At 38.8% G+C, this 14,058-nt stretch overlaps 1 protein-coding gene across 1 annotated transcript; it reads right to left on the reverse strand.

The window, feature by feature from the left end:
* Positions 1-12,232: 12,232 nt before the first annotated feature.
* LOC129730013 (WD repeat-containing protein 5) lies at positions 12,233-14,058 on the reverse strand. The gene is made up of 4 exons (XM_055688961.1): positions 13,603-14,058; positions 13,438-13,534; positions 12,760-13,385; positions 12,233-12,694 (listed from the first exon to the last, which is right to left on the reverse strand). Exons 1-4 carry the CDS (start codon positions 13,735-13,737, stop codon positions 12,506-12,508), a joined length of 1,047 nt encoding a protein of 348 aa, XP_055544936.1. The 5' UTR covers positions 13,738-14,058; the 3' UTR covers positions 12,233-12,505.

The raw sequence follows: 14,058 nt of genomic DNA on the forward strand, positions 1-14,058 counted from the left end.
GGAGCGTAGGGTTTGGTTGCTCCATCAATTTCCTTCCGGTACCTGAAGCCTTCACTCCCATGGATCAGTTGAGCGATGAACATCGCCGCCTCGTTGCAATTTTCGATTGATTCGTTTATTTGCCGAACGATTACCGGTAACGCATCATTGTGGACCGCGCAGTGGCCACAATCAATCACTATTTTGTTTAGTTGTGTTCTAGTAACTGTCATGATTAAGAAACAAAGTACTATTGATACATTATTCCGAGATGTTCATATTTATACCCTCGTACAGTTGATAAGTGTTATCAACGGTGACTGCACTGCATTTTCCGTGTCTTTGAAAATTCTTCAGATCGACGTTTTGGGAGTTTATAGTATCGATACATACACTACGCAAAATGCTTCATAACACGTAGATATACCAGAAAAATTCTTGAACATTTTACAGCATTAAGTTGCTGTTAGCTAAAGAAAAATGATAACAGTTTTCATTTACTGATTTAATGTCATAAAAATAAAAAAACAACATTCAGACGAATTTTTAGATCGATTCAGTAAAATGACCCTTTTGACTCATTTTGAAACATACTCCAGACTGGAAGAAAACACAAAGCCCGCAATGTGGTTTAAATAATCATGAAAATCTTTACATCACAAAGTTAAGTTGGATTGGAGTGTTGCCAATCTCATAACCACAATACAACTATAAATATAAAGCAGATAAAACGCAAGAAAAATATGAGAGAAAATGATTCATGTTACTTATCAGTATCGTCGCTTGAAGCTTTTCAACCAATGAAAATAATTTCTGTGTTCTTTTATAAATTATCTTCCCAAACCATAAGCGAAGGATGCCTGAGCGTTAGATAATCGAGGATACAAACATGACACATTGAACTAATCTAACATTTGCTAGTATTGTAGAACTTTTTTTTTACAAAGATACCTGGAAGCATGAGTAATACCATTTCACTTTTATCTCGGAGGTCCACAGTTGTTCAAGCACTAGGGTCTTATCTTCTACCAAATCCGTTATCAACTAGTCGACTTGTCTCTGTTGGACGTTTGCATAACAATCGATCCTTCCAGCTCTGTAGGGCATCTAAGGGTATGTTAATCACGAGTCAACGATTGGCATGACTAAATACGGTGACTCACCGGTTTTAATTTGATTTTCCCTCAGGAATCGTTATAACAAATATGAACTAAATGATTAGGTGCCTCAAATTACAGTTGCTTCCCTTTTTGCCTTGAATAGGCAGCTCTTCTTTTTCTGTGTCATTGAACAAAGATTTACTGTTTTGGGAAAATCTCATAAGTCTGAGCCCAGACTGGTAGATTTTTCGTTAGTCTATGTACAACCAGTAGCAAAGCAAAGTTAAATTCTAAAACCGTGTCTTAATGATCCTTCAAACATTTTGCAATATTTTTAATATAAATTATTTGTCAAATCTGAATAAGCACATTTTTCCCTAAGAAGAAAAATACATTCAATCTAACTTTCATTCAATCTTCTACTATATAAAAATGGAATTCCGTAACGCTTGATCTTATTGATATTATTCCCTCCGTCTCTGTGGTGTACAGTAATCATCATCATTTAAAATCGTTCTAAATCAGAAAAATAAGCGGTGACATGTAGGTTTTTTAACCGGAAAATGTTCGCTGATATTCAGGAAAGACATTTGGAGGAAAATAATTAGTATCTGATTACTACAATTTGAGATATTTTTCGTAAAACTACGTGAAACATGCAAAATTATGACTTTTCATGCTGCATTTGCCTCTAAATCAAAATTCAAAGCGATGACATGTGATTCCAATTCCATTGAAATGTTTGTTAATGTTAAGGAAAGACAATTGAGGAAAAATAATTAGTATCTGATTACTACAATTTAAAATATTATTCACAAAACTACGTGAAACATGCAAAAATATTACTTTTCAAGCCGAATTTGCCTCTAAATCGAAATTCAAAGCGATGACATGTGATTTTTTTTTTCATTAAAATGTTTGTTACGTTCAGGAAAGACATTCGAGGAAAAATAATTAGTATCTGATTACTAATACTTGAGATATTATTCACAAAACTACGTAAAACATGCAAAATTACCGAATTTACCTCTGAATCAAAATTTGAAATCGATGAGCGATGACATGAGATTCTTTTTTCATTAAAATGTTTGTTAATGTTCAGGAAAGACATTTGAGGAAGAATAATTAATAGCTGATTACTAAAATTTGAGATATTATTCACAAAACTACGTAAAACATGCAAAATTGTGACTTTTTGTGCTAAATTTACCTCTAAACCAAAATTCAAAGCGATGACATGAGATCCTTTTTTCAGTAAAATGTTTGTTAATGTTCAGGAAAGACATTTGAGAAAAAATAACACGTATCTTATTGCTAAAAGTTGACATATTACTCAAAAAATTACATATGTTCGAAGCATTTTTGAAGATGATTTTCTGCATGCAAAGAAACACCTTAAAATACTCCCTTTGATTTTTTTTTTTTGAAAAACATATAATACAGGTAAAACTTTGACTTTTTAAGCATAAGCTCAAATCGCATCTAAATCAAAATTCAAAACATGTGATTTCAATAAATTGTTCCAAATATTTTTTTGCAGAAATCAGTGCGAGCCGAGCATAAGAAAAATACATTTCTGATGTACACTAAGGTCGCTTTATACACGGTTTTTTTTACGCGGATTTTTTTTACGCGGCTTTTTTTACGCAGATTCCGGAATTCACGCGGATTCCGGAATTTATGCGTTTTTTCTTACGCGGATTCCGGAATTCACGCGGTTTTTTTACGCGGTTTTGTTTACGCGGCACGTATCCCCCGCGTAAAAAGCGACTTTAGTGTATTCGTAGATTTGTGAATAGGAACACATTACGGGATTTGATTTACTTTTTTAACTTCACCCAAACTAGATCTTGGAACATTCAGCTGGAGAAAAGGTTTCATTTCATTGGTTTGAACATAGATTAAGAGGCGTCTTAAGCATTGAAAGTCATTTTTCATTTTCTACATAGTTTTGTGGATTAAAGCACAATTGTTAGTTATCAGAAAACCCTTACTTCTTCTCAGACGTGTTCATTTGACACCAACAAACATTTTCGTTTTGAAAAAAATCTTAAGCATCTCTTTAGATTTCATTATAGAGGAGAAATAATTAATAGTTAATTTCCTAAAAAAGGTTTACTGTAAACGATTGTCAAATAGCCCGAATATCACCCAGTATAGGTATATTCGAAACTGGGAAGACTCAACACAACATTTTCCAAAACGGCGGCTTCCGGCTTCAGAAAAATAACCTAAAGTTGTATTTGGCCAACCATTTCAATAATTCCGAAAGTGGTACTCCATAAGTCGTTTGGTAATCCGATATGGCGACTTCCAGTTTATGTGTGTTCTGTTCTCAAAATATTGAAGTATTTAAAGTGATGATGAACGCATAAGATGTGAAATATTTTTTAAGTAAGTTATGCTAAAACAGTAATGAATTATAAAAAATGATTCTTGAATTTAAAACCTTTGATCCCGAGCATCGCCGGGAACGTTTAACTAGTCAAAAATATAAATAGAAGTTCTTCTTTAGTCTTCTATAGAATTCTTTTCGGAAGCGATTTTAAAACATTACTAAACGGAAGGCTATATGTTCCTAACATATGTCATTTGACTGCAACTTTTTGAAAATCGAGAAATCTACATTCTGGGCAAGTCTGCGTCAATATGGGAAGATTTCGAGAGCAAGTGCTCAAAATCTGAAATACCTGCTATTATTTACAGCTCGAAAGAAATCAAGATATTGGGACTCCACATGTTGCGATTCGATATCTCTGTGATTTATAGGTAGTTTGACTCGAACGAATTGGAAAGTGGTATTCCTATTTTCGAATGAGGCAAATCCAGGCATGAGCGAAAGTAGAGATACAAATTTACGATACTTTAGTAAGAATGTTATTCAAACGAAAACACGAATTATAGGGCCCACAGGGTGGCGATTCAATTTCCAAAAATAAATTCCCTGATATTTCCTGATGTTCCTAATTCTTTTCCCTGATTATTCGAATTTATTTTAAACTGATTTAAGTTACGACTATCATAAGTTTTTCCACCTAAATCTACTAAAAAGGATCAGACTTGAATTGATTCCTGCTAAAATTTCCATCAGTAATTATAACAGTTTAGCTTCGCTTTTGCTAACTTGAATCAAACAAAAATAATAATAATAAAAAAAATCTGAACAAAAATAATTTTTGTTCAGAAACGCGTCCAGTTTAATAAAATTGAAAATAAAAACTACACTGGACGACAAAAGTGAGAAAAAGTTGTCCTTAAGCTCAAATAAGTACCCTAGAAATATTATAGCTCTTCAACCTGTTCATTTTGGTGACCGTGGTAAAATGCAGAAGTGCTTCAAAAGTGCTCAGGCGACATCCATAAATTACGTAACGCAGAAAACCCGATTTTTGGACCCCCACCCCCCATATGTAACGAAACGTAACGCTAACACCTACCCCCCCATAAAAATTACGTAACACTGCAGAAGGATTTCCTTGATAAAAATGCTCGTTTTTGGAGAATCTCTCCGGAGATTTTTCGTTACGTAACGTTTAACAAACCTCCCCCCCCTCCCCTGTGTAACAAATCGTAACGCTCAAGGATACCCCCTCTCCTTCCTATGAGCGTTACGTAATTTATGGATGCCGCCTCACCGTGTTCATAGTTTTTCCGTTTATTCACGGGAAAATTTTATTGAAGTTTCTTAAGACTTGAGGCATTTCCGAAACGTCTAGGGGCACCAAAATTCACAGGAACAGTGTTATCAGTTAACTATTTCGAGACACACCTGCTTTGATAAGAAAATCAATCAGATTTGGAATTCTGGTTGGATCAGTTGAATAATTGTATCAAAATCTTGACTGTAAAAAGTAGACAATTAAAAATTAACAATTTCGCACTTAAACCTTTATGCTAAACACTGTCAAATGCTTTTCTATGTAAAGAATTCAGATTCATAATTCAGAATTCAGATTCATTAGCTCGTATCTTCATAAATTGATTGGTCGACAACTTGAAACCTCGCCTTGTTATTCGGTTTTAAAATTTGAGTATTTTTGGCATTTTTCAATAATTTGGCAAAATGATCATTTTAAAACAGTTTTTGAAAATTTCTCAAGAAGTTCAACTGCTTTTATACTTTTGAAAATTTTAATGATAGATTCAATCTCATTTAAGTTAACTTCAATTAATTCTGCTGGTAAAACTTTCGGGGTAGACATTTGATAAAATTAACGTGTGACTTCGTCTTTAATTGGACTCGCTATATTTCGTAATCACCATTTTTGATTACTGGAAAATGACAATAGCGATAGTGTAGCTTGCTTAGGCGATGTTAGACGGTGCGTCAATAGTTCGGAAGCAATTGCAAGAAACCGAAGAAAAAAATCTCGTCTCACCACTGGTTTTTATAAAAAAGCGTAGTAATTACCATAAAATACGCGCATTACTTAATGGCTTGTTAATAAATCCAATTTAGAACTAACTCGGTAAAAAAAATCCCAAGCTTCTAAAATTTTTCCTAATGACTTCTTAAATTCCCTGATTTTCCTGATCGAAAAATTAAATCCTTGATATTCCCTGATTCTCCCGGTTTTTCCCGGTAGTCGCCACCCTGGGCCCATATTAGTTGTGATAAATCACAACAGTCAGGCCTTTGATGTTCGTCATAGTTTACTGCTAGTTTGTATTACATTTTTCAAATCGGGATTGTCAAGTTAAAGCTTCCGATTTCAACCAATTTGGATCTAGGTTTATGGTTTCTCTTCAGAAAATCACTAGTATCTGAGGAGCATGCAAAAACACCGCGGTGGAATCTAAAATATCTCTAGAGAGAGATAATAAACTGGGGTCATCTTTCTCACACAAAAGGATAATACGCTCTATAACTACACAACAGAGCTCACTGCAGTGCTTTTACTGTGTATCTCTAAGCATATATCAAATGAGGGGAACATTTGGGTAGGATGGTGGATTGCGTTGTTTACTTTGTATCCCGAAACCTGGAAAAAAAAATGCAGCCGTTCGTCACGCACAACATATTTTGACGACTAGGATGGGATCAGTCCCCTCCGAAAGTAACTCTCCCCCTTTTTGGAAAACTTCAAGAACAGCGAGTTCGGGGCGTCTCTCGCAGCTGGAATCGACGAGTTTTGGTACGAATCGAAGCGATAAAGTGTTCCTTCGTTGAGCAGAAGCCATCCAAGAAGATTGACAAACCAAAAAGAAAGAAAACACGTCCAAAGGGATTTCATTGGTTAAGAAAGTCGGTCATCCGGTTAAGACCTCTCAGGAAAATGAAAGTTGAGTCCAGCTGCAACTAGACTGTGCGTCGGACATCACAATAATCTTCGAGCAAGTCTGAGAAACAATTGGTCAACCACCAACTCAAGAGAGTTATTGCTACCAGTGGACAGTCATCTCCTAGCAAATCTCGAGGTACGAAACTGGCCTAACAAGCCAATCGTCGTATGTTCGAGTCCCTGCTCGGGAGAGACGGTTGGTGGCAGTAGGATTGTAGCGCTAGCACCGCAATTGTCCTGTACACTAACAATCGGCTTCGAAGACTGTGTATAATAAAAATAAGGTCGTGCTCCGATACGGAATGTAGCACCAAGGCTTTGTTTATAGAATGTTCCGATAATTATAAATACACTTACGATGAACCGTCATTTCAAATAACGTGCAGTATTCAACCAAACGTTGGCTGCCTCCTGTTGTTTACATCCAAAAGAAACGAATGGTGTCATTTTTTTCTAACATTTAGTGCGAAATTTTGAAAATGCGTGGCCTTTCTCCCGAGCAAAGAATGCGAATTGTGCACAAATGGGGCACTGTGAGTGGTCTTTCTATAAGAAAATTGGCCAGATAAGAAGGTGTAAGTGTCGGTGCAGTTTAAACCGCATTGCGGAAGTATTATGAAGAGTGCACATTTACTGATGCCCCAAGACGTGGTAGAAAACCCGGGCCTGTTGATCCCACAATGGACAAAAAGGTTAAGGAATACTACAAGCGGCATCCTTCAGTATCAGTACGAGATGTGGCGACAAAGCTTGGAACCTCGGCGAGTAACGTTATGCGTGCCAAGGGAAGAATGGGTCTGCAGACCCGTCGGAAGCAGAAGCAGCCAAAACGAAATCCAAAACAAGCTGAATCTGTGAAACCGAGAGCTCGGAAGCTTTATGACAAACTTCTGACCAAAAAAATGGGGTGTGTTATCATGGATGACGAAACCTACATAAAACTGGACTAGAAGACTCTGCCAGGACCGCAATTTTATACATCACCGAAGGGAAAGGATGTCCCTGGACCAGTGAGAGCCATTTACACCGAAAAATTCGGCAAGAAGGTAATGGTTTGGCAGGCCATTCGTGAATGTGGGAAAATATCTCGTCCATTCATTACGAATGACACAATGAATGGTAAAATTTACGTAAAAGAGTGTTTGCAGAAAAGGTTGTTACCCATGGTAAGGCAGCATAACAATCCTCCAATCTTTTGACCCGATCTTGCTTCCTGCCATTACTCTAAGGATGCACTAGGGTGGTATAAAACAAATAACTTCACATGTGTCCCAAAGGAGATGAATCCTCCAAACTGCCCTGAAAATCGCCCTATTGAAACTTTTTGGGCTTTGACCAAGGCAAAGCTGAGGAAATATGTCAAACCAGCGGACAATGTTGAAAAATTTAAAAAAGATTGGCTTAAGGTGGTAAAAATGGTCAGAGAACCCATTGTGCAAAAGCTTATGAGTAGTGTTAAGAGAAAAGTTAGAGAACTCGCGTATCCTACGAAAAACAATCCCAACTTGAATTGAAACTGGAAAGAAAACACTTATTATCTATATATCAGAATAAAATGACCCGAAAAATCCTGTTTTATTCAAGAAAGAAGATGTATTTATAATTTACGGAACAGTCTATAGGACAGTGGACAATGACATCACTGTTCATGGTATCGCCAGGCAAGGCTGGGTTTATGTTTTAATCAACCTGAATCTCAACGTCTTCGGCGTCGAGACGATCGATCAACTCGGTCTCTGGTCGATTTCGTTCAACACACTGATCCAGCCCGTACAGTAGAAGTCAGAGCCCTTGGTAGAGAAGCTCCGTTTCAGATTTCTTGATGTTTTTGAAAGTTCCCTTGGTCATTGCACTAAAGCACCAGTGAAACTGTACCTCGAACCCAAGCCCTGTGTATTGTCCGTCCACACTCATCAAGCATTACTCCAGTTCCAGTACAACCGTTTGCCGCCTGGATTTCAATCCGCCCTTTGTACTTTCCACAGGACCATTGACAGCATCGTAGTCCTAATTCCAGGTATCAATTCGTATTTTGATCGTTGGAAAAACACAAGAGGAGCCCGCCGTCCTGGAACGAATTCAAGATTATGGATGTCATCAACACATTGAGAAGTGTCGTTTCTCTCACAGATTACATTTTTGGGTCACTCTGATTCTAAGGAAAAGTGCGCCATGGATGTCTCGCAATTACGATCTTATTTGGGAGCATCTAACTACTATGGAAAATTCGTTGGCCAGATGAAAGAACTTCGTGCACCACTGAATTGTCTTCTGCAAAAGGACTCCCGCTGTGATTGGACCCCCGAATGTCAGAAATCCTTCGAGTCCTCTCCGATTTGTTGCTGACTCACTACGATCCAGATAAGAAAATCATCGTTGCAGACGACGCTTTCAAGGTCAATCTGGGTACAGAAATTATGCATGGGTTCTCGAACGACGCAATAAAAGCCATCACATACGCTTCAAGGTCGATGACACCAGTTTATCAGAATTACGGACAAATCGAGGAGGAAGCTCTGGTGCTTATTTTCACTGTAACCAGTTTTCACAAAATGTTTTTCGGACGCAGATTCACTTTTCATACTAACCACAAGCCGTTGCTGGTAATATTGGAAAGCAACAAGGGCAGTGGTGGGCACCGCTAATCGAAAATTTAGCGACGCTAATCGCTAAGTCGCTAACCGGAAAATTTAGCTCGATAATCGCTAATCGTTAAACGCTAAACCCACATAAGCGGAACTTTCGCTAATCGCTAATCGCTAACTTTTTAATATGTAAATAGTCATATCGCTATATTTATTGCTCGTGTTTTGTAAGATTTGGACCACTTTGATCTTTTTTGGTTAAACAAACGAAAACAATTACTTTTTAAAGCTATTTACAGTAAGAGGTTGACGAAACAGTATTCATATTTGATTTTGTAAAAACAAGAATAACAAAAGTTACTTAGCTTGCATTGAAAATAGATACTCTTAGGAATGTTTTCATAAAAATTCAATTATTATCTGAATCGAAAAAGTAGAACCAAAGTTGTCATAATTTCAAGCGCATTGCAATTTATCAAAGTTCTTGTTGTGCCGAAAATTCAATTTAGACCTTGCAAGCATGGAAATTTTCACTCACTAGCAATATTTCATGCAAATGTGTTCTTTGATTCATCAGGTATCGTTCAATTGTTTCCACTCGCGTACAAGTTTTCCATAGAAACGCTGCTGAATGTTTTTCGCTTCTAAAAGTTCCGAATACAATAGAAGGAGACTTAATGGTTCAAACACGATAGTATTTATTGTATCCAAGTTCACTTGCATTCAACGGTATCGCGAGAAGCTTTGAGATATTATCGCCAGTGATACAAAATTATGAATCCGAATGAACGTTAGATTGCGTTCAACTGTTTGCTTACCGGAGCAACTAGGTATCATCAATGCTTACGGAAATGGTAGTATGGTGCATTAGCATGTGATTTTTGAAATCACTAAGAATCATCGCGGTGTATCACGGTGAAAGCACGATGTGGAGTAGCCGAATTACGCCTGAAAGCAACCAACATTTGAAAGAATCGCTGATCTACTAAAATCAAACAGTAGACCGAACGGAGACCACGTCATCGCTACTGTGCAAATCGAATCGGATGTGGAAGCGATCCTTGACGACTCCATCTTTGCTCTGCCTGTCACATTTAAAATGATAGTCAAGGAGACAAGCCATGGTCCTACAAGAGGTAATCCAGCACATAAACCAAGGTTGACCGCAAACTGCAACTCAACTACAGGATCCAGCCATTCGTCAGTTTTTTTGCCAGACGAGACAGCCTGCAAATCGTTCAAGATTGCGTAATGTTTGGTAACCGGGTCCTGCACATTTCCGAAAACGCATCATCTGGCAACTTATCCTGGGTTGAATCCCTTTTGGCTAGAAGCTTCGTTTACTGGCTAAACATTGACGACGACGTAGAAAGCTGGTTTTTCATTGCAGTTCTCATGCAGAAGCCGCCAAATCACCGAAAAAAAAAAAAACGATCTGGAGTTCTGGCCGATATCTCAAAGCCCTGGGAAAGCATTCATAGCGACTACGCTGGCCCCGTGGATGGTTATTCCTATCTGATCATTGTTGACGCTTACTTTAAATAGCACCAACGTTTTCTGCACACGCTGGATGGTTGGTTGACACACTAAATAGGGCACTCAAGAAGCTGTCAAGGGGGAAAACAAGGCCACATTCCGGCATCTCCAGATCCTGTTAACACAATACCGCTCAACCCCGAATCAAAACGTTCCTGAAGAACGCCTGCTGACCTGTTCCTGAAAATATATCGATCCGTACAACAGGATTCCAAGCCCAACTGAAGTAAATACGAAGCAAAACACACAGCTTAACAGACGTCACATCACAACACCATCAAAAGACAGTTCGAAGTAGATGATCTGATCAACGCAGAGGTTCACCGACGCAACGCAAACGAACTACAACTACAACGTTTGACTGCGATTTTTTCCCTGTTTTACCCAACCTGCCACAATTCATATAGCTGGATGAGTTCAATCTTCAACCGATGAGGCCCGCTGTTCCAGAGGTTCCACATGAAACAGCTGCCCCTGTAGTTGAAGAAGCTCTTCCAATCACACCTGAAAGTGAATCAGATGACGATTTGCAAAATGCCGAATTAGCCAGTAGTCGTTCCCAGTCTCCTGTCCAGTCCGGAATCGTAGTGAGCTTTGAACTGCTGTTAAGGCTAATAAATAACAGCTATGAAGAATCATCGTATTCGTTCATTGCACGAGCTCAAATTCAGGGTTTTTGGTGAAATTTGAAACCGAGTCTTTGTGGGATGGAACCAAACAATAATCGGCATCGTTTAAGATTTCCTAATTTTCCGGGATGCGTTTCTCTAGTTTCTTGAGCGTCCCAACCACCTAACACGTTGCGCGACTCTACTTCTAGTACCGGCCAGATTCGAGACGAACACAATTTTTACGAGTGCTCACTTCTCGAACATTGTTTCTGTATCATGCCTGTAGAGTACTACCAGTCTAACAAGCGCCTTGCGAAGGTAACCCGATTTATTTGATTATTTGATTGAAAAATTAAAATTATTTCTTATTCAAATCTAAAATCGGGTTGACTCGTGCTGTTTTCTTTATTTATTCGCCACAAATTTCACAGTCAACCGTTTTAGTGTACAGGACAGTTGCGGGGCTACGATGACTGACTTGTATGACCACCGTCGTACTTCGAGATTAGCTGGGAGGGTGTAGTAGTTGTTCTATTGAAGAAAGGATGTTCCCTGACTCCAGAATAAATAGTAAGCAGTTGGTTTCTTTATTTGGCGTATTCGACTTTGCCAGTTTTTATCGATTTAATTCCTATCAAGATGGCTTGGTAATAAAATAATACAAATACTACTTTGCTACCATTACTGCTACAATGATTGCATTGACAAGGGGATTGACGAATAAAATAATCAAAACATACCTTAAGAGTGGTGTTGGAGATAATTCTATGATCTTTCCTCGCTCCAGGGAACGCCACCAGTTCTTCATTGTATAAGGCTGCGGTGTGGCAGGCAGCTCGTTTATCCATATGACTTTTTTTAATCTCGATATTCGTGGAGATTTTCCGCATAACGCGAATGTGTTATGCTAAATCGTTTTCCAAATTTCCTAGGCATTTTTGATCCAGGACAGAGAGAAATTTTAACAAATGCTTCAATACGCAAAATTCATTTTTTCACAAAATTGATTGTACGTCACTATCCTCTGGGCACTATTGTATAGTTTAACTTCTTCAACAGAAAAGTGGAAATTGCGGTAACTTGGTGGAGTTGTGATCATCACTACACCACATTATATGCTTCTTTGAATAGAAAAACTATTTTGGTTTAAACATTCATACTTCCTAGAATTATGAACTGTTTTTTTGTTCTCTACATCAAGTAATTCCGTCAGAAAATGTTACGTTGCAGCATGATTAGTGTTAATTCGGTGCATTGCTTAGTGCCTAAGGTGCATTCGGCTTAATGTTATGTAGTTTGTGTATAGAGCAGAAGATAAAAGTGTGTACTAATACTAGCAGGACCTCGCGCCAGTAGGATGCCATTTGCGGTGTTCACGGTCGATGGTCACCCAACTGCCTGCGGGCCCAATTTTATGTGTCACTTTTCCACAGCTTTATCGTCTTGTCGTTCTCGAGGGCCGCCGAAGCGATAATATTCTCAGTGGGGTGGCACGCCGTGCACAGCACCGTGTCTGTGTGTCCTTGTAAACATTGGACAATTTCCTTGCTCTGGAGGTTCCAGATGTAGACCATATTGTCCTCACTGCCGGACACAATCCACTATCGTACCACAAAAAGAACATTTAGAAACAAGTGTGCATGCGTAAGTACAATAAGAAACTTACCTTTCCACCTGTCACGGAAAAGTTGGCAAAAATACAATATTTCTCGTTTTTGTGACCGGTGTAGGTTTTCAGACATTTGCCCTTTGAATAATCCCACAATTTCAACGTGTTGTCTAGTGTGGCAGCCAAAATGTACTTCCCGTTAGGAGAAAACTTGACAAACGAAACCGGCGGATTATCGTCATCGATGAGCGTCTTAAGACATTGACCGCTAGCAGTGTCCCAGATGCGGCAAAGGCCGTCGTAGCTGGACGACACAATCAATGAACCGTCCCGGTTGAAGTGAACCGCCGAAACAGGATCCGAGTGCGCCGGTAGTGTCTTCAAACATTTCCCAGTGCGGACATCCCAAATCCGCACTGATTCGTCGAATGAACCGGACACAATGAGGTTGCTCTGCGGATTGAAGTTACAGCAGAATACGTAATTGGTGTGGCCTTTGAGCGTCTTCAAACACTTCCCGGAGCTGAGTTCCCAGATTTTGAGAGTCTTATCGTCGCTGGCCGTAACCAGCAACCGACTATCACTCGACCAGGCCACGTCGCTGATTCCAAGTTTGTGTCCGGAGATGGTTTTCTCGAATTTACCGTCGTAGGCGCCCCAAATTTTTATTAGTTTATCAGCCGCTAAAATGTACCAATGAATACCCAAAAACAAGAGGGGAAACAATTTACTTACAGGAACTGGCAAGCCACTCGCCGTTGGGACTGAATTTAACCGCCGACACTGCTTTGGTGTGTCCCGCCAAGGTAAACTTAAGAGTGTAGTTAGGTTTCTGAAACGAAGAAAAAAGTAAAAAAATAAATTTGTTTACTTCTCCGGTCTTGCGACTCGAAAACTCACCACTGAGAGTGACTGTCTATTCTGGCTAGACGGTGCATGTTGACTTTGTGAGGGCGGGGGCGCATTTTGAATGGGAGTTGGTATGTGAATCGGATGGCCACCGTGACTGACCGGGCCTCCAATTGGGACCATCATCTGGATCGGCTAGAAGATTCAACTACAACTTCTTTTCCACAATTCTTTTTGTTGATCTGTTGCCTCTTCTTTTTCTTCTCTCCTAGTGGCGATTGAAGAAATTGTTCACTATCGAAGATTTATTATGCAGCTAACAAAGTTGACATCCGGAGTATATGATCTAGATGCACTTATTTTAATTCTCACAACTATTTTCCACAAACGGTACCGATTTTACTTATAAATTCACATAAGAAGCAGAATGCTTCAAAATCAAGCGCTGATTTTGCTACAACAAAAATCGCGTTTTTCACCAACACCAAGCGAATACAGCCGAAAACA

This window comes from Wyeomyia smithii, chromosome 3 (assembly GCF_029784165.1).
Source record: "Wyeomyia smithii strain HCP4-BCI-WySm-NY-G18 chromosome 3, ASM2978416v1, whole genome shotgun sequence".
In the NCBI taxonomy this organism is placed as follows: domain Eukaryota; kingdom Metazoa; phylum Arthropoda; class Insecta; order Diptera; family Culicidae; genus Wyeomyia; species Wyeomyia smithii.